Source organism: Microcaecilia unicolor, chromosome 3, assembly GCF_901765095.1.
Source record: "Microcaecilia unicolor chromosome 3, aMicUni1.1, whole genome shotgun sequence".
NCBI lineage: Eukaryota > Metazoa > Chordata > Amphibia > Gymnophiona > Siphonopidae > Microcaecilia > Microcaecilia unicolor.
The window spans coordinates 335,921,610-335,943,119 of NC_044033.1; the positions used below are offsets into that span (position 1 = coordinate 335,921,610).

The 21,510-nt window shown below is 45.5% G+C and overlaps 2 protein-coding genes across 2 annotated transcripts in view; both read left to right on the plus strand.

The window, feature by feature from the left end:
* The first annotated feature begins 1,077 nt into the window (after positions 1 to 1,077).
* On the plus strand, positions 1,078 to 12,087 carry LOC115464734 (vomeronasal type-2 receptor 26-like). Its single transcript, XM_030195089.1, has 3 exons — positions 1,078 to 1,118; positions 3,129 to 3,331; positions 11,192 to 12,087. The coding sequence occupies exons 1-3, from the start codon at positions 1,078 to 1,080 to the stop codon at positions 12,085 to 12,087; spliced, it is 1,140 nt and encodes a 379-aa protein (XP_030050949.1).
* Positions 12,088 to 20,704: 8,617 nt separating this feature from the next.
* LOC115466875 (zinc finger protein 398-like) overlaps positions 20,705 to 21,510 on the plus strand; it is a 45,327-nt gene continuing 44,521 nt past the window's right edge. Inside the window, exon 1 of the mRNA XM_030198447.1 lies at positions 20,705 to 20,960. Coding sequence (XP_030054307.1) covers positions 20,937 to 20,960 — 24 coding nt within the window. The 5' untranslated portion in view covers positions 20,705 to 20,936. The remainder of the gene's footprint in view (positions 20,961 to 21,510) is intronic.

Genomic DNA, 21,510 nt, shown 5'->3' on the forward strand with positions numbered 1-21,510 from the left:
GGTACGGAACCGGACGGCATACGCTCCAACTGATCCGGAGCCCTGCTGGATCCACAGCAACTCCCCTGAGGCAGAAGAAGGTCGGCCAGGAACATCGAATACCATCCAGAACTGCCGCAAGAACTCCTCCAGGTTTGCCAGAACCGGACTCCGCTGTTCCCACAGCGGGGATGCCCAAGCCAGCGTGGCATCAAAAAGCAGGGAGATGATGTAGGTCACCTTTATTTTGTCAGACGGGAAAGCATCCGGTTGCAGCTCAAACAGGATCTGACACTGGTTCAGGAACCCCCGGCAAGCTGCGGGAGTATCGTCAAAGCGAGGTGGCTCTGGAAGTCGCAGACATGCAGCGGAAGTCTCTGCTCTAGAGCCTGGAGGGGCCACAGCTGCCTGCCGCTGGAGTCCTGGTAGCTGACTGCAGACCTCCTGCAAGGCGCTGGACAGACGGGTTAGTTGCGCCTGCTGCTGGTGGAGAACCTGAGCCAGGTGAGACAGCTTGGACCTGTCTGGCGAGCCCATGGCTTCGGCTTACTGTTATGACTGGATATGTGTGAGCCCTTGTGCCCTGACTGAGCACGGCGAAGGCGGAGTGACACCGCACTCGGTCAGGCAGCCAGACAACCCCTAGCTTCACCTGCACTTAGCCACTGCCCCCCAGGAGTTGAGCCCCTGGGTTCGAGTGGCCGGCAGGACTTCCGGAACCAGCGGGGTTGCACGACCACTGACCAGATAGGAGGGCAAACAAACACAGTCCAGAGCCCGTAAATGGCAGAGCAAAGAATAGTCAGTAAACAGTCCAAGGTCAAGGCAGGCAGCAACACAACGCGTGGTCAGTAAGCAATCCAAGGTCAGGAACACAGGAAAACACTGGAACAGGTGAAGACCACAACCTCTACGCGAATAGAAGCCGAAGCATGGAAGGACTGGAATCAGGGCTTTAAATAGTGCAGGAATTAGGCTCAATCATGTGCAGCTGTTCCAAGATGGCTGCCCCCATCAGCAGAGTAGCACAACACCCAAATATGGGCTTCCTTCCTGTTCTTGTATACAAGATGGCTGCCCCCTCCTGAGCTAGCCAAGATGGCTGCTGTCCTTGCTCCAAGCCAGATGATGGCTGCCGGGTTAGGAAACAGAAACCGACCCATCCTGGAGAAGTGTAGCAGAGCGTAACATAAGCAACTAAAATGATTAAGGGGATTGAATGACTTATTTAAGGAAAGGCTAAGGAGGTTGGGGCTCTTCAGCTTGGAAATAAACAGCTGTGGAAAGATTTGATAGAAGTTTCTAAAATCCAGAGTGGAGTGGAACAGTAAATCCAAATTGATTGCCTACTTTTTCAGTAAGTACAAAGACTAGAGGACATGCCATGAAATCACTAAGTAGTATATTTAAAACAAATAGTAGAAAATATTTTTTTTACTTAGTGTACACTTAAACTCTGGAACTCATTGCTGGAGGATATGGTAAAAGAATTGTAGGGAAGCTGGGTTTACAAAAAGGTTTCGATAAATTAAAATTCCTGGAGATAAAGTCCATAAACCATTATTAAGGTAGATCTAGGAAAGCCACTGCTCATCCCTGTGGGCAGGTAGCATGGAGTCTTGCTAAGTTTTGGGATCCTGATGGGTACTTTTGGCCTAGTTTGTCCACTATTAGAAACAGATATTGGGTTTGGGTAATTCTTATGTTCATAATGACTGCATAACTGATCATTTACCTGAATATCTTCATGCTATATTCAGTGGTAATATCCATATAGATAAGTCTGCTAAATATGTCGACCTAACTTTGTACAGATAAGTTATCCATAAAAAGTTAGGCCTGCTCTTTCTGGGTATAATTTGCTATGTATGGATAAGTTATATGGGTAACATAGTAACATAGTAACATAGTAGATGACGGCAGATAAAGACCTGCATGGTCCATCCAGTCTGCCCATGACAAACTCATATGTGTATACCTTACCTTGAATTTGTACCTGTCCTTTTCAGGGCACAGACCATATAAGTCTGCCCAGCAGTATTTCCCGCCTCCCAGCCACCAGTCCCGCCTCCCATCACCGGCTCTGGTACAGACCGTATAAGTCTGCCCACCCCTATCCTCGCCTCCCAACCACCACCCCCTCTTCCCCTCAACTGCTCCGCCACCCAATTTCAGCTAAGCTTCTGAGGATATATTCCCTCTGCACAGGATTCCTCTATGCATATCCCACGCATGTTTGAACTCCGTTACCGTTTTCATCTCCACCACCTCCCGCGGGAGGGCATTCCAAGCGTCCACCACCCTCTCTGTGAAAAAATACTTCCTGACATCTTTCCTGAGTCTGCCCCCCTTCAATCTCATTTCATGTCCTCTCGTTCTACCGCCTTCCCATCTCCGGAAAAGGTGCGTTTGCGGATTAATACCTTTCAAATATTTGAACGTCTGTATCATATCACCCCTGTTCCTCCTTTCCTCCAGGGTGTACATGTTCAGGTCAGCAAGCCTTTCTTTATACGTCTTGGAACGTAAATCCCATACCATCCTCGTAGCTTTTCTTTGCACCGCTTCCATTTTTTTAACATCCTTCGCAAGATACGGCCTCCAAAACTGAACACAATACTCCAGGTGGGGCCTCACCAACGTCTTATACAGGGGCATTAAAACCTCCTTTCTTCTGCTGGTCACTCCTCTCTCTATATGGGTAGTAGATGAGTATTACTTATATCTATAGAATTTTATGCCTGCCCCTGGAACAACTTTGCTCCCTTCTTCAGATATGCAGATCAATTTTAGCTATATATTGACTTAAAAGTCAAAATGTATCCATTTGGTGAGGCAACAAGTTTAAACAAAAAGCTTATCTGTCAGAGTCTTATGATCAGAAGGAAATTTCAGAGTTAATTAAGGAAACAGAGGTATTTCATCATTCTGATTAAACAAGATATTAATGTTAAGGATGTCCAGCATTAGAACATTCCTCAACGCATTCCCCAATGAACCCGAATGACTGATTCCAGGTCACACTTGTTTCATAATTTATCTATTTTTCCAATCAAAATAGTGGTCATATGTCACCCCGTATTGTACTGAATAGCTTGGTAATGACACGAAAAAACTTAAAAGGATAGAACCAGCTCATGTTTGCAAAGAAAGCTAAAACTTGCACCTGAAAATTCAGAATCCAGTGTTATCTCAACTTTCTCAGATTATTTTCTCAATCCTCAGGCACCTCTGCAGTCTGGATGCAGCCCGAGTTGTTTTTCTGGGTTCAGGAAATTAACCAGGGAAGGAAAGCCCATCTGCTGTTATGACTGCATTCGATGTTCAGAGGGAGAGGTCTCCAACCAAACTGGTGAGTGATAACATTATAATGAGGCATGCCATTGGGCACTGAGCCCTTTGCAGGCAGCATTGTTTAAAGTACTGGTTGCCATGGCTATAAAATAATCAAGGTATTGATCACCAATATCCAGATACATTTAGTACTGATATAAATAAGTATATTGCTCCAATATACAGTGATAATTAACTGGGCATAAAGGGTTCCTATAAGATTACATAGCGCTGACTGAATTATACCAGTATTTTCAGCAGCCCATAACTGGATATTTACACTCACAATCCAGGAAGAGCACTGTGGTCCTATCCTGTTACTGCCGGGGTGGTCCAGTGATGTAGTCCAGGTAAAGCCTGCAGTTACCTGCGCAATGCAATATTCAGAAGTGGTGACCAGATAACTTTCCCATTAATAAAAGATTAGTGCATGATTAGCAGGAAGCCCTGTCTACCTAGAAAATAGGTGTTGGTAAGTGCTCCCTCGCTAATGTCCACGTGCTAATGGGGACATTTTAGTCTAAACTGCTTTATGGGAATATTTGGATTTGAAAAGATGGGGCACATGAGTAGCAGACAGAAGTCAAAATTATGTCAAATTTCTATCGTTCTTCCCACTATTAAGTGGTATTGTTAATCCTGACTCCTATTCATATCAGTCAGAACTTTAGAACACCAACAGGCTTATTTTTGAAAGAGGATGCCCATCTTTCGACACAAATCGAAAGATGGACATCCTTCTCATAGGGTCGTCCAAGTTGGTATAATCGAAACCCAATTTTGGACATCCCCAACTGCTTTCCGTCGCAGAGACGGCCAAAGCTCCCAGGGGCAAGTTGGAGGCGTAGCGAAGGTGGGTGTGCCTAACACTTGGATGTCCTCGACCCATAATTGAGAAAAAAAGGGCGTCCCTGACAAGCACTTGGATGACTTTACCTGGTCGTGTTTTTCATATGACGAAACCACAAAAAGGTGCCCGAACTGACCAGATGACCACCAGAGGGAATCGGGGATGACCTCTCCTTACTCCCCCAGTGGTCACTAACCCCCTTCCACCCTCAAAAAAAATGTTTAAAAATATTTTGTGCCAGCCTCTATGCCAACCTCAAATGTCATACTCAGGTCCATGACAGCAGTAGGCAGGTCCCTGGAGCAGTTTTAGTGGGTACTGCAGTGCACTTCAGGCAGGCGGACCCAGGCCCATCCCTCCCTCTACCTGTTACACTTGTGGTGGTAAATGTGAGCCCTCCAAAACCCACCAGAAACCCACTGTACCCACATCTAGGTGCCCCCTTCACCCATAAGGGCTATGGTAGTGGTGTACAGTTGTGGGGAGGGGGTTTTGGGGGGGCTCAGTACGCAAGGTAAGGAAGCTATATACCTGGGATCAATTTATGAAGTCCACTGCAGTCCACCTTGGGTGCCCGGTTGGTGTCCTGGCATGTGAGGGGGACCAGCGCACTACAAATGCTGGCTCCTCCCACAACCAAAGGGCTTGGATTTGGTCATTTCTGAGATGGGCTTCCTTGGTTTCCATTATCACCGAAAATCAGAAATGACCAAGTCTAGGGACAACCATCTCTAAGGACGACCTAAATTTCAAGATTTGAATGTCTCTGACCGTATTATCGAAATGAAAGATGGACGTCCATCTTGTTTCGATAATACGGGTTTCCCCGCCCCTGGCTGGGGATGTTCTGCGAGGACGTCCTCAGGAAAACTTGGACGTCCCTTTCAATTATGCCCCAACAAATGTTCTGTTATTTGAGTAACCAAGGATTTTTGTCCCAATTTGCAAACATAAGAACATGAGTTGCCATTTTGAATTAGACCAAAGATCCATCTCATAAGTAATGCTATACTGGGAAAAGACCAAGGGTCCATCGAGCCCAGCATCTTGTCCACGACAGCGGCCAATCCAGGCCAAGGGCACCTGGTAAGCTTCCCAAACGTACAAACATTCTATACATGTTATTCCTGGGATTTTGGATTTTTCTAAGTCCGTTTAGTAGCGGCTTATGGACTTGTCCTTTAGGAAACCGTCCAACCCCTTTTTAAACTCTGCTAAGCTAACCGCCTTCACCACATTTTCCGGCAATGAATTCCAGAGTTTAATTGCACGTTGGGTGAAGAAAAATTTTCTCCGATTTGTTTTAAATTTACTACACTGTAGTTTAATCGCATGCCCCCTAGTCCTAGTATTTTTGGAAAGCGTGAACAGACGCTTCACATCCACCTGTTCCACTCCACTCATTATTTTATATACCTCTATCATGTCTCCCCTCAGCCGTCTCTTCTCCAAGCTGAATAGCCCTAGCCTCCTTAGTCTTTCTTCATAGGGAAGTCGTCCCATCCCCGCTATAATTTTAGTCGCCCTTCGCTGCACCTTTTCCAATTGTACTATATCTTTCTTGAGTTGCGGCGACCAGAATTGAACACAATACTCAAGGTGCGGTCGCACCATGGAGCGATACAATGGCATTATAACATCCTCACACCTGTTTTCCATACCTTTCCTAATAATACCCAACATTCTATTCGCTTTCCTAGCCGCAGCAGCACACTGAGCAGAAGGTTTCAGTGTGTTATCGACGACGACACCCAGATCCCTTTCTTGGTCCGTAACTCCTAACGTGGAACCTTGCATGACGTAGCTATAATTCGGGTTCTTTTTTCCCACATGCATCACATTGCACTTGCTCACATTAAACGTCATCTGCCATTTAGCCGCCCAGTCTCCCAGTCTCGTAAGGTCCTCTTGTAATTTTTCACAATCCTGTCGCGAGTTAACGACTTTGAATAACTTTGTGTCATCAGCAAATTTAATTACCTCGCTAGTTACTCCCATCTCTAAATCATTTATAAATATATTAAAAAGCAGCGGTCCTAGCACAGACCCCTGAGGAACCCCACTAACTACCCTTCTCCATTGTGAATACTGCCCATTTAACCCCACTCTCTGTTTCCTATCCTTCAACCAGTTTTTAATCCACAATAGGACATTTCCTCCTATCCCATGACCCTCCAATTTCCTCTGTAGCCTTTCATGAGGTACCTTGTCAAACGCCTTTTGAAAATCCAGATACACAATATCAATTGGCTCCCCTTTGTCCACATGTTTGTTTACTCCTTCAAAGAATTGAAGTAAATTGGTCAGGCAAGATTTCCCCACACAAAAGCCGTGCTGACTCGGTCTCAGTAATCCATGTCCTCGGATGTGCTCTGTAATTTTGTTTTTAATAATAGCCTCTACCATTTTCCCCGGCACCGACGTCAGACTCACCGGTCTATAATTTCCCGGATCTCCCCTGGAGCCTTTTTAAAAAATGGCCGTTACATTGGCCACCCTCCAATCTTCCGGTACCACGCTCGATTTTAAGGATAAGTTGCATATCACTAGCAGTAGCTCCGCAAGCTCATTTTTCAGTTCTATCAGTACTCTAGGATGAATACCATCCGGTCCAGGAGATTTGCTACTCTTCAGTTTGCCGAACTGCCCCATTACATCCTCCAGGTTTACCGTGAAGTCAGTAAGTTTCTCCGACTCGTCCGCTTGAAATACCATTTCCGACACCGGTATCCCACCCAAATCTTCCTCGGTGAAGACCGAAGCAAAGAATTCATTCAGTCTCTCCGCTACGTCTTTGTCTTCCTTGATCGCCCCTTTTACCCCTCGGTCATCCAGCGGCCCAACCGATTCTTTTGCCGGCTTCCTGCTTTTAATATACCAAAAAATTTTTTTACTATGTTTTTTTTGCCTCTAATGCTATCTTTTTTTCGTAATCCCTCTTGGCCTTCTTTATCTGTGCCTTGCATTTGCTTTGACACTCCTTATGCTGCTTCTTGTTATTTTCAGACGGTTCCTTCTTCCATTTTCTGAAGGCGTTTCTTTTAGCCCTAATAGCTTCCTTCACCTCACTTTTCAACCAGGCCGGCTGTCTTATGGAGTTCCGTCTTTCTTTTCTAATTCGCGGAATATGTATGGCCTGGGTCTCCAGGATGGTATTTTTGAACAGCGTCCACGCCTGTTGTACAGTTTTTACTCTCTCAGTTGCCCCCCTAAGTTTTTTTTTTACCGTTCTTCTCATTTTATCATAGTCTCCTTTTTTAAAGTTAAACGCTAACATATTTGACTTTCTGTGTACAGTTACTTCAAGGTCGATATCAAAACTGATCATATTATGGTCACTGTTATCAAGCGGCCCCAGTATCATAACATCCCTCACCAGATCATGCGCTCCACTAAGGACCAAGTCTAGAATTTTTCCTTCTCTCGTCGGCTCCTGCACCAGTTGCTCCATAAAGCTGTCCTTGATTTCATCAAGAAATTGTATCTCTGTAGCGTGTCCCGATGTTACATTTACCCAGTCTATATTTGGATAATTGAAGTCACCCATTATTATCACATTGCCCATTTTGTTCGCGTCTCTGATTTCTTTTATCATTTCTGTGTCTACCTGCTCATTCTGGCGAGGCGGATGGTAGTACACTCCTATCACAGTTTTTTTTCCCTTTTATACATGGAATTTCAACCCACAATGATTCAAAGGTCTGATTTGTGTCCTGCTGAATTTGTAATCTATCTGAGTCAAGGCTCTCGTTAATATACAATGCAACCCCTCCACCAGTCCGGTCCACCCTATCACTACGATATACTTTGTACCCCGGTATGACAGTGTCCCACTGGTTATCCTCCTTCCACCAGGTCTCAGTAATGCCTATTATATCCAATTTTTCGTTTACGCGCAATATATTCCAACTCTCCCATCTTATTTCTTAGACTCCTAGCATTTGCATATAGACATTTCAGAGTATGTTTGTTGTTCTTATTTGCATGATGCTTAGTACCTGACACTATTGATTTGACATCTTTTGTCTGATCTTTAGTTGTATTTAAGGGCACCTGGTCTACCACGGTCTGTTGTGCAACCTCACTATCCAGAAACCCTATCTTCCCTGTTTGTGAGGTATCTTTGCAAGATACCTTTTCCCGAACCATGCGCTTTTGAGCGACTGTCGGCCTTCCCCCCATTTCTAGTTTCGGAATAGGCTCCCCCTTCCCCAGAATGTTGCCCAGTTCCTAACAAATCTAAAACCCTCCTCCCTGCACCATCGTCTCATCCACGCATTGAGATTCTGGAGCTCTGCCTGTCTCTTGGGCCCTGCACGTGGAACAGGTAGCATTTCAGAAAATGCTACCCTAGAGGATCTGGATTTGAGCTTTCTACCTAAGAGCCTAAATTTGGTTTCCAGAACCTCTCTCCCACATTTTCCTATGTCATTGGTACCCACATGTACCAAGACAGCGGACTCCTCCCCAGCACTATCTAAAATCCTATCTAGGTAACGCGTGAGGTCCGCCACCTTCGCACCAGGCAGGCAAGTCACCAGGCGATCCTCACGTCCACCAGCCACCCAGCTATCTATATGCCTAATGATCGAATCACCAACTACAACAGCTGTCCTAACCTTTCCCTCCCGGCCAGCACTTGGAGACATATCCTCGGTGCGAGAGGATAGTACATCCCCTGGTGGGCAGGTCCTGGCTACAGGAGTACTTCCTACTTCACCAGGGTGATGCTCTCCTTCTAGGAGACCTCCCTCCTCCAAGGTAGCACAAGGGCTACTAGACTGGAGGTGGGACTTCTCTACAACATCCCTGTAGGTCTCCTCTATGTACCTCTCTGTCTCCCTCAGCTCCACCAAGTCTGCTACTCTAGCCTCAAGAGAATGGACACGTTCTCTAAGAGCTAGGAGCTCTTTGCATCGGGCGCAAACATATGACATCTCACCAACTGGGAGATAATCATACATGTGACACTCAATGCAAAAGACTGGATAGCACCCCTCTCGCTGCTGGACTGCTGACTCCATCTTAGTGTTTTTGAGTTTTTCAATAATTTAAAACTTGCTACAGTATTAAGGATATTAGCCTAATATAAAAGTGTCTTTTACTTTATATACTATATTGTATGATTTATTTAGTATTTCCTTCTGAGATGGTGATGAAATGTATTTAAAACTTTATAAGAGCACTCCTTGCTTGTTACCCTAATTACAATAACTGACTATAAATGAGTTGTCCCGGGGTGGGGGGAATACTAAATTAGATCCTGCAGTGGCTGTTAGATTCTATCTGTTAATGCTGTGGTACAAAGCTTTTAAAACTAAGTGGGAAAGACTATGGAGATTAGCTGTTTTCTGTTAGCTGTTGAAATTTGCTTTTTAATTTTGCCTAACACTAACCTACAATTCCTCCTTTAAACCCCAATCTTTAAGTTCCCAAAGCACAAAGCAAAGTAGCGTTCACTTACCAGAGAAATGTCCTCTTCTCTCAGAACTTCTCAGAAAGAAAGTTTAGTGGGACCTTTCCTCTTTATATACTTTTGAATCTAAGGGGCCTCTTTTGAACAGGCTCTTTTAATCTGATTCAGCAACCTATGCAAGTATTCTACTTCCCCCACCCTTAATTATCACTTAATTGAGGTCACTGGATGAGCTAACTCTCCAGCAGCCAAGGAAAAGAAAAATAACTGCCGTTTAGAACAAAGGAGTTCCTACCTCTAGAAAAGGTTTCAGTTTAAAACTAGGTCACTGGATGAGCTAACTCTCCAGCAGCCAAGGAAAAGAAAAATAACAGGATCTCATCTAGTATCCTCTTCCCAACATTTGTCAATCCAAGACAAAAGTAGATAGCCGAATCTGAAAAGGTAGATAGACTCCATGTCCCTTATTTCCAGGGATCAGCAGTGGCTTTCCCCAGATCTATCTTCTTAATAATGGTTTATTGACTTTTCCTTCAGGAATTTCTGTAAACCTTTTCAAAACCCAGCTAACTACTTTTGTGAAATCCTCCAGAAACAAGTTTCAGAACTTAAACATGCACTGAGTGAAAAAAATATATTTTCCCTATTTGATTTAAATGTACTACTTACTAATTTTATGGCATGTTCCCTCGTCTTTGTACCTTTTGAAAGAGTAAACCATTTTATTGGGAGAATGTGGGGTACAAATGCAATAAATAATAATAATTTGGATTATGCAGTGAAGTGCAACTGCTCTCTTAAAGAAATGTTACTGACTCCCTGTGGAATGTAGAATTAATTTGCCTAATTTGTTTTCATGGAGAGAGTGGTAGATACTTGAAATGCCCTCCCGCGGGAGGTGGTGGAGATGAAAACGGTAGCGGAATTCAAGCATGCGTGGGATAAACATAAAGGAATCCTGTGCAGAAGGAATGGATCCTCAGAAGCTTAGCTGAGATTGGGAGGCGGGGCTGGTGTTTGGGTGGTGGGGCTAGTGCTGTGCAAGACTTCTACGGTCTGTGTCCTGAAAATGGGGCTAGTTCTGGGCAAGACTTCTACAGTCTGTGTCCTGAAAATGGCAGATACAAATCAAGGTAGGGTATACACAAGAGGTAGCGCATGTGGGTTTGTCTTGTTGGGCAGGCTGGATGGACTGTGCGGGTCTTTTTCTGCCGTCATCTACTATGTTACTATGTTATTGTTACCTGTTCCTCTCCACTCATGATTTTATAGACCTCTGTCATATCCCCCCCTCTGCAGTTACCTCTCCAAGCTAAAGAACCCTAACCTCTTTAGCCTTTCCTCATATGATATTCAATCAATCCTCTTAATCAATTAGTCACTCTTCACTGTACCTTTACATATGTAGCCACAAGAATACTACACAATGCTTGAGGTGCGGCTGAAAAGAGTTTGGTCCATGGGGGAGGGGGGATAATTTTATAAAAGGGCACCAATAATTAGGTGCCTAGAAGATGTCTGGGAGGAGTCTAGTCTCTTAAAAAACATAGACATTCATGTATGTCCTGTAACTGATGCTATTTATGAGATAAGACAATTTTTTTCATTCTCAGATATGGATACCTGTATAACATGCCCAGAGGACCAATGGCCCAATCAGAAGAGAGATGCCTGCATCCCAAAAGTAATAACCTTTTTGTCCTATGAAGAGCCTTTGGGAATAACTTTGACTTTCATCATAATTTTCTTCTTTCTCATCACTGCCGTTATTCTGGGAATCTTTATTAACTACCGAGATACTCCTGTAGTGAAAGCCAACAACCAAGACCTCAGTTACATTCTCCTCATCTCACTCATGCTCTGCTTCCTCTGTTCTTTGATATTCATTGGCCATCCTGAAAAGGTGACTTGTATTCTCCGACAGATTGTTTTTGGGATCATTTTTTCCATTTCACTTTCCTCTGTATTGGCAAAAACCATCACTGTGGCCATGGCCTTCCAAGGCATCAAGCCTGGCAACAAGCTTCGGAAATGGATGAGTTCCAGGTTCTCAAACTCTATAGTCCTTTCCTGTTCTCTTCTTCAGGCTCTTCTCTGTCTCATCTGGTTGTGTACTGCTCCCCCCTTCCCATATCTTAATATAAAATCAGAAACTAGAACAATACTTATTGAATGTAAGGAAGGGTCAATAGTTGCATTTTACTGTGTTCTGGGATATCTAGGATTTTTGGCTGGTATCAGCTTCATCGTAGCTTTCCTAGCAAGAAATCTACCTGACAGTTTCAATGAGGCTAAGTATATCACCTTCAGTATGCTGGTGTTCTGCAGCGTCTGGGTCTCCTTCATCCCAACGTATCTGAGCACCAAGGGCAAGTACATGGTGGCAGTGGAGATATTTGCTATCCTGGCTTCAAATGCTGGACTTCTGGGCTGTATCTTTCTCCCTAAGTGCTACATTATTTTGCTGAGGCCTGAAAGGAACAGTAGAAAATACATAACTAAAAACTAGAATCATTAAAATTTTTGCAAATGATGGATTAATGTATTTATTATTGTTATCATTTGTTGGGCAAGTCCAAAGTAAATGATCTGTGCTTTTGTCAGAAAGTTCATCATTGGTCGAGGCCATCTTAAATTTCACATTTGTTTTTATATTACAGCTAAAAAAAGATGTTATACACAATTTGAACATAACATTTATGTAAATATAATGGTAAATAACAATTTTGTCTGTGATACCTTATTATTGGATTACCTTATACATGTGAGTAGCTTTTCAGCGTCTTCCTTCATTCATCAAATCAGTGGGAAACAGTAGTAACACTTGGGGGCTACTTATGAAGTTCAACTTTGACAAGTACAAAGTGATGCATGTGGGAAGGAGGAACCCTAATTACAGCTATGTCATGCAAGGTTCCGCTTTAGGAGTTACAGACCAAGAAAGGGATCTGGGAGTCATCGTGGATAGGTCGTTGAAATCTTCAGCTCAATGTGCTGCGGTGGCTAAGAAGGTGAACAGAATGTTGAGTATTATTAGAAAAAGGATGGAAAACAAGCATGAGGATGTTATAATGTCATTATATCGCTCCATGGTGTGACCGCACGTGGAGTATTGTGTTCAGTTCTGGTCGCCTCATCTCAAAAAAGATATAAAGGAATAGGAGAAGGTGCAGAGAAGGGCAACAAAAATGATAAAAGAGATGAGACAACTACCCTATAAGGAGAGGTTAAGACGGCTAGGACTCTTTAGCCTGGAGAAAAGGCGTCTCAGGGGTGATATGATAGAGGTCTACAGAATAATGAGTGGGGTAGAGCGGACAGATGTGAAGCGTTTGTTTACACTAACAATAATAGAACCAGGGGACACAAGATGAAATTAGAATGTGGTAGGTTTAAAAGTTTTTCTTTACTCAGCGCATAATTGGACTCTGGAACTCATTGCCGGAGAAGGTAGTGACAGCAGCTGGCCTTGCTGAGTTTAAAGGGGGTCTGGACATATTTCTGAAGGAAAGGTCCATTGATCATTATTAAATTTTGGGTTTTTGCCAGGTTCTTGGGGTTTGGATTGGCCGCTGTCAGAGACACAGTGCTGGGCTTGATGGACCTTTGGTCTTTTCCCAGTGTGGCAGTGCTTATGTACTTATGTAATTAACATGTGACAACAGTTAATGAAGTACTTCAGCAGCTATTGCATTTTCATTTTGACAATACCCTCTAGTAAGTGGATATCCTCACAGCAGTTTACAAAATGGCTCCTTTTATGTAAATAGTACAGAGTCAACTCTGGAGTTTGATTGCCTACATATGACATTTAAATTCAGTAAAGGACAGGAGTCAGGTGATGAGACAATAAGATAGAATTTTCAAAGGCTTTTTCACAAATAAAATATGGTTTTACATGCAGAAATTGGGCTTTTTGCAATTCTCCAAGATGTACACACTTACGTCTAAGTGTATGTTCATATTGGGCAGGGAGGATGGTGATTCTATAAGGTACAGTTGAGCAGACAGTTCACTTACACAGATACCCACAGATTCTATATATGGCACTTTGAGTTACGTGAACAAATTGGCACGTTTAGTCGATTTGTGTGTGTAACTTAATTTAGTTTGAAATATTTTTCTTTATTGAGGCTACCAAAAGGAACAACAAATCAAACAGGCACAAAGTACAAGAAAGCAACTGCTAACAATTTATCCCCCAATTACCAAATACCAAGCAAACCCCAAAGAACCCTCCCACCTCTACTGCCCCCCCCCCAAAACATGAAAATGTAGGGACAAAAAACAAGATTACAGTTGGTTAACAACCAGACTATGAGCTCAATGGGGCAGGGATTGTAAATAAGGCTCCCAAATGTCTAAGAATCTCTTATTTTGTTGATAAGAATCTTTAGCATGCCAGGCTTCTCAAGTCGTATAGGAAAGGAGAGCATTTCTCCAGAACATGGGTCATCTTCTTCAGCATACAGAACCTGAAATGAAAGACAAACAACAACAACAACACTAAACACAAAAGAGAGAGAGAGAAAGTCTTTGAGTCTCTGGTCTTCCTGGGTAGATGATGACTCGCTGTGCTCATGCCTTTTCATGTGGCACGAGGAGCATGATTTCAGTGATGGGTCTGCAGAAAGTCTTTGCTGTTCCTTGTTTCACAGTTTTGACTTCCACTTTTCTGACTCTTCCATCATCACTGGGGATGGTTTTGGTGACTAATGCCAGGGGCCAATCATTGCGTTGAGGCTGGTTGACCTTGAGTAAGACAATGTCACCTTCATGGATGTTGGTCTTACTGGTCTGCTATTTACTGCGGATCTGTAAGGTCGGGAGGTACTCTCGCCTCCAGCGGCTCCAGAAGGTGTTGGCAAGACTTTGGACTTGTCTCCATTGCCGTCTACACAGATCTTTCTCATCAAAGTGTCCGGGCGGATTTGGTGGTACACCTATCTTTTGTGTTAGGAGCATGGCTGGAGTCAGGATCAAAGGCAACTCTGGATCGGAGGATACTGAAATTAGAGGTCTTGCATTGATAATGGCAGACACCTGTGCCAGGAAAGTAGTCAAAACCTCATGGGTGAGGTGGTTAGTCTCTTTTTCTGATAGCATAGAAGCAAGGATGCGGCGAGTGAGCCCAATCATGCGCTCCCAAACTCCTCCCATATGTGAAGCATGGGGAGGGTTGAATATCCACGTGCAGTGGTGGTCGTTCAGGTACTTTCCAATGGACAAATCGATAATCTTATCTTTTCAACTCTTTGCAAGCACTAATGAAGTTGAATCCACAATCAGAACGGATCTGCTTGACTGGACCACGGATTGAGAAGAATCTTCTAAGTGCATTTATTTATTTATTTGTAACATTTGTATCCCGCATTTTCCCACACATTAGCAGGCTCAATGTGGCTTACAAAATACCGTAATGGTGGACGCCAAGTATGGTACGTTATAAACAAATATTATTAGAGAAAAGGGTCAGATAAGGTAGGGGTCAATGGGTACAATAAGGGCATTTAAGTAGAATCAATAGGGTAAGCCCTGCAAAATAGATAGGTCTTTAAAGTTTGCTTGAAGGTTTGATGGTCGTGTGTCGCTTTCACACTCTTTGGCAATGCATTCCACATCTGTGTACCTAAGTAAGAAAAATTTATGAAGCTCGAAGTGTCCATTGACTCTATCACTTCGATATGGACAGCGCGTATGCTCATGCATGTGAACATAACAGCCCATCGTTTGCTGTTCGCACTTCCTCCTCTGGTCTGTCTCACGATAACTGACCATGGCCCGAAGATGTCCATCCCCACATAGGTGAATGGTGGGTCAATGCTCAGCCTTTCAGGTGGCAAGTCTGCCATTCTCTGATCTTGATGTTTACCCCGCAGCTTACGACACTTTACGCATTTGTTGATGGCTGCAGTGACACAATGCTTTGCTCCGACGATCCACACACCTGCGGCCCTGATTGCTCCTTCGGTAAAGTGTCGACCATGATGCTTAACTTGCTCATCGTAGTGGCGCATGAGCAGGGAGGATACTGGATGTCGACCTGGGATAATCACAGGATTCTTTTCGCTCTTGTCTATTTTGGCATGGGTGAGACAGCCGCCTACTCTTAGCAAACCATCGTCATCCTTGTAGGGGTTTAGCTTCCAAAGAGGGCTATTTTTCAGGATGTTCTTCCCTTTACTGATGCACTGAAACTCTGTAGCATATGCTTTCCGCTGCACACAATGCAGGACTACCTTCTCTTGCACAAACTCTTCTACTGCCAAGAGCTTGGTGCAAAGGTGCCCGTGGTGACACCTGTTTACTCTATTATCAGGTCTTTGCTGGAAAGAACGTGTGATGTGGATAAGATGGGCTATGGCTTTTTTCAGTGTTGCCCATCGCAAAAATCGCTTAAAGCGGTGAGCCCCCAGGTTATCATTAGTTGAAATACTTGTGGCAAGGGTAGTTACAACTGAGCAAACCAAGAGCGTAGCCAGACCTTGAGGTGGGAGGGGGCCAGAGACCAAGGTGGGGGGGCACATTTTGGTCACTGTCCTGCCACCACTGTACATCTTGCCTGGCAGGGGTCTCCAACCCCCCGCCAGCTGAAGACTTTGTCCAGAACTGGACTGGTCTCTGCTGCTGCCGCATTGCCTGCCCTGCTGTCTCTTCCTCTCACGTCCGGCACACTCCTTTTAATGAAACTGAACAAGCTCAATTTCACTAAAAGGAGTGTGCCCAACGTGAGGGGAAGAGAGAGCAGGGCAGTCAAGGGGAAGAGAGAGCAGGGCAGTCAATGCGGTGCCGCCACCACTGACCACCAGTGCTGGATGAAGTCTTCAGCTTGTGGGGGTTGGGGACCCCCGACAGCCAGCCAGGGGCCCAGAGTAAATTTGGGGGTGCCCAGGCCCTCGTGGCCCACCTAGCTATGGCACTGGTGGGACATAATTGCCATAAACAAGTAAATAAATAAATAGAAACTCTGAATGTTGAGCACCTCATTTTCATAACGCGACGTCTGTTTTAGTGGCCCTTTAACAGGACAAAAAAAATCTGTGCACGAATATAACACATGCTGCTAGGTTCAGGGCCGGTCTTAGGCACAGGCGACCGAGGCGGCCGCATAGGGCCCCGCGCCTAAGGGGGCCCCGCGCGGCGCGCCTCAAGTCTGCCTCGCCTCTCCAACCACCGCCACTGCTTGCCTGCCCTCCATTTCCAGCGACGCGACTCTCCAGTCCTCATTCCCCTGCTCCCCCTCCCTCCAGCCGTCTGAGCCCCTCCCCCATCTGAGCCCCCCTTGCCCGACCCGCAAACGACCCTCTTCTGCCACCTGACCCGCCGGCACCTCACCTGACCCAGCATTTTTTAAAAATCTACAAGCGGCGGTGCCTCGCATCTGTAAAAGAAGAAAAATCGCTTCGTCCATTGGCCGGCCTTCCCTCATGTCCCACCCTTGCAGAAGTTACATCAGAGGGCGGGACATGAGGGAAGGCCGGCCAATGGACGAAGCGATTTTTCTTCTTTTACAGACGCGAGGCACCGCCGCTTGTAGATTTTTTAAAAATGCTGGGTCAGGTGAGGTGCCGGCGGGTCGGGTGGCAGAAGAGGATCGTTTGGCGGGTCGGGGGGGGGGGGCTCAGATGGGAGGGGGTTCAGGTGGCTGGAGGGAGGGGGAGCAGGGGAACGAGGAGAGTCGCGTCGCTGGACATGAGGGGAGGGCAGGGGGCACAGGAGGGTCGCTGGACATGGGTGGATGGCAGGGGAGGGGGTTTCTGGACATAGGATGAGGGCAGGGGCACAGGAGGGTCGCTGGACATGGGTGGATGGCAGGGGAGGGGGTTTCTGGACATAGGTGGATGGCAGGGGAAGGCAGGGGGCACAGGAGGGTCGCTGGACATGGGTGGATGGCAGGGGAGGGGGTTTCTGGACATAGGTGGATGGCAGAGAAGGGCAGGGGGCACAGGAGGGTCACTGGACATGGTGGATGGCAGGGGAAGGGGGTTTCTGGACATAGGTGGATGGCAGAGAAGGGCAGGGGGCACAGGAGGGTCACTGGACATAGGTGGATGGCAGGGAAGGGGGGTTTCTGGACATAGGTGGATGGCAGAGAAGGGCAGGGGGCACAGGAGGGTCGCTGGACATGGGTGGATGGCAGGCAAGGGGGTTTCTGGACATAGGTGGATGGCAGGGAAGGGCAGGGGGCACAGGAGGGTCGCTGGACATGGGTGGATGGCAGGGGAGGGGGGTTTCCGGACATAGGTGGATGGCAGAGAAGGGCAGGGAGCACAGGAGGGTCGCTGGACATAGGTGGATGGCAGGGGAGGGGGGTTTCTGGACATAGGTGGATGGGAGGGGGGTTTCTGGACATAGGTGGATGGCAGAGAAGGGCAGGGGGCACAGGAGGGTCGCTGGACATGGATGGATGGCAGGGGAGGGGGGTTTCTGGACATAGGTGGATGGCAGGGGAGGGGGGTTTCTGGACATGGGTAGATGGCAGGGGAGGGGGGTTTCTGGACATAGGTGGATGGCAGGGGAGGGCAGAGGGGACCGGGGGGGGGGGGGTTGCTGGACACTTATGGATGGAAGAGAGAGAAGAAATGCTGGACATGGATGGAGGCAAGGGAAGAGTGAGGAAGGAGATGAGGTGAGGGAAAAGGAAGAGAGGAGAAAAAGTGCACATGGATATAGAAAATAAGCAGAAGCTGGATCCACTGGACAGTCAAGTCTGCGGAGGACCCAGCTTTTACTTACGGATGTAGGGCAAGAAATGAAGAAGAAAGACGGAAAGTAAAGAAATAAATGGAAAGGAAGCCCTGGAGACAGAGTTAAGAGGACAGATAGTAGCACAATCGGATACTGAGCCAGCATGATCAGAAAAGCAAAGTCACCAGACAACAAAGGTAGAAAAAACTATTTTATTCAGGATTTATTAATTGGAATATGTCAGTTTTTGGAAATGTGCATCTGTGATATTTTTCATGTAAGTTTCAATTTTTGTAGTATTGCTGCATGCTGAGTCTGACTTCTTGAGGTAACTTTCCAGTTCAGTATTTTGCCTTCATGTGTTTTTCAGGTGTGATCAAAGAAGGTGCAGTATTCTTCTAGCGTATAGTTTGCAGCCCTTTTTGTTTGTTTTTTTTCACTAGGTTGTGCACTGGTGTTTTAGAGCCAGGTGTAATTACAGTTGCCTTTCCACGCCACGCATAAGGTTGTAGCTTGTTCTGTCCTTGGAATTAGTGCTGTTTATGGTTTGTTAAGGTTATGAGTGTGTTTTTGCACAAGTTTGTGTATAGTGTTTTGCAGTGGAGAGATTGTGTGTTGGCCTAACTAAGGTGGCACCAAACATCAGAAAGGGTGTAGAGCCTAAATCATGACACACTACCTCTAAAAGGGTGTTTTGTGGCTCTACATGAGAATTGTGATATTATGATCCCTTGCTATCTTCATATTGTTGACGGTCTGCATTTTCCGTATGGCTGGTATATTGGTGTATAAGGTATTAATTGTGACTATTTTATTTTTACTTATTTTTTTCTGTGTGTTGTCAGACAATTATGGATGACAGACAGAGTCGGAGTCTTCTTGAGTCAGAGAGCTGTGGTATATATTTTAAAACAATTTTAATACCTTGGTGGTCTATATGTTTTTATATTGTACATTATATTTCACACATCACTTTATTTTATTGGAGTGGAGGAGTGGCCTAGTGGTGGTGGACTTTGGTCCTGGGGAACTGAGGAACTGAGTTCGATTCCCGGCACAGGCAGCTCCTTGTGACTCTGGGCAAGTCACTTAACCCTCCGTTGCCTGCCGCATTGAGCCTGCCATGAGTGGGAAAGCACTGGGTACAAATGTAATAAAAATAAATTTCATTTTTATTTTATTGCATATATGGGTTACAGAGTAATAGGGGAATTTGAAAGTACTGAATCTTTTCTTAATATTTTTCCTTTATTCTCCTTTGTTATGAGAATTGGAACTACTAATTGTAGTGGACTTGAACTGAATAATTTCTGAGGAGGGGAGGTTTCATGATAGCATTGTGCTTATTATTTCAATCAGTTTTTTTGTACAAGTTTAGCTTCATTTGTTTTTATTTGAAATTTCATAAATAAAAAAATGTTCTAAAAATGGAATAATCTTATCAATGGGGTGGAGCTAGGGTAGGGGCTACGATGGGGGCGGGGCTACGGTAGGGCGGGGCTAGGATGGGGCCCCACCAAATTGGTCTGCTTAGGGCCCCGCCAGGGTTGCCAGATGGGCGGTTTTCCCGCCCAATTGGGCGGTTTTCCGCAAACTGCCGCGGGAAACTTTTGCCCGCGGCGGGTTGCGGTTTTTTGGGCTCGTTTTCTTTTTTCTGTGCGGGTTTTGGGCGTTTTTTTCGGCTTGCGGGGGGGTGGGGCTAATGGCGACAGAGGCGGGGTTTGTGATGTTTTGGGCGGGGTTTGTTGACGTATTGGGCGGGGCGATGACAGTGGGGGCGGGGGTGATGACGGAAGGGGTGGGGCTGATGACGGCGGAGGTGATGACGGAAGGGGCGGGGGTGATGACGGAAGGGGCGGGGGTGATGACGGAAGGGGGGTGGGGTGTGTGCGGTTTTTGGGCGGGTTTTCAGCGGTTTTGTGTGGGAATATTTTTTTTTATATGGCAACCCTGGGTCCCCGCACTTGCTAAGACCTGCCCTGGCTAGGTTGTCCCTATAACCAACCCCTCCAAATGCAATGATTACGATTTATAACAAATTACTACTCTACCTATGAAAAGTCATTCCGTTATTATACTTCCTCTGCGTACATCCGTATGCAGCACAAGCTGGCATGTTTGAAAATATAAGCGAGATTAAACAAAAACGCTACCGATATAATAAAGAACGGCAACGTGGATGCAGCTAGCTTTGTTTTGAGTGTACGAAAACGAAAGCTCAACTGTGCGGGAAAGGAAAGGGCAAAGAGACTGACCTAAGTGGCTTCAATTTTTTGACGCCATGCCGTCTCCTATTTTCAAACCTCCTTGTACTGTGTCTTGTTTCCCCAGTATAGATCCACCTTAAGGGGAGGGAATAGGGGGGGATACTCCAGGATGATGTCAGCAAAGGGAGGGGCGAAGGAGAATTCCACTCTGTTAGTGCTTTCTCTTCTGAATCTGCAGGCCAGGGCTGCAGAAAGTGGCGGAAAAGAATCAGAGAACCGAAGGTGAAATTTTCTGTTTTCTCGGACTGGAAGTTCCAGCGAGCGCCAGTCCCAGATCTGCACTGAGGAAGAGGAGGGAATTTTATCAGGAATCAGCCCATCCTCTTCCTGTCTTAAGAACAGGGCAATCTCCAGCCTGAATAAACCCAGCAGCTGAAGGCTTCAGAGGGAAAACAGAAGGGAAATGTCTGCCCTGCTTTCTGATCAGGCAAGAAATTCTTCCCTCTCCTCATATGCACATTAAAAAGAAAATGTTGCTCTATGTAATTTTGCTAGCCTTCCTTTCTCTTTCCTTGTTTGGCTGTTTTGGAGTCGAGCAGTACCTAATGATTGTCGGTAGAAGATTTTAACCTAATGGAGGTGGCTGGCAGTATTTTGTCTGAAGAATTTAGAGTCCCCTTGGGAACCTGCCCAAGGGATTTATGAGAATAGGAGGGAAGGAGAGCTGCTTTTTTATTTTACCCATGGTTTTCTCCTTTAATAGACTCTACGCTCCTGATCAGGTGCTCGTCCTGCATTTATGTGTGATTTTCTGTGTTGCATTAATAATATATGTAAAAGTTCTTTAGACAGGATACTGCAATCCATATCCCAGTGGTGTTACTGACCCAGTATTTTGGATGGGCCCAGAGTCACTTAGATGGGCCCTTCCACACCAGGCCCCCCCCCCCCCCCCCCACAAGAGAGATTTTTTAAAATTATTTATTTATGGCATTTATATCCCACACTTTCCCGCCCATGGGCAGGCTCAATGTGCC

What these genes read in the sequence shown, in the direction of transcription:
- LOC115464734 (XM_030195089.1), top strand. Translation starts at nt 1,078, where the DNA reads ATGGCTGCTGTCCTTGCTCCAAGCCAGATGATGGCTGCCGG. An exon ending in AGCCAGATGATGGCTGCCGG is followed by an intron (nt 1,119 to 3,128) that starts GTTAGGAAACAG and finishes ATGTTTGCAAAG; the next exon opens with AAAGCTAAAACTTGCACCTG. An exon ending in AGAGGTCTCCAACCAAACTG is followed by an intron (nt 3,332 to 11,191) that starts GTGAGTGATAAC and finishes TTTCATTCTCAG; the next exon opens with ATATGGATACCTGTATAACA.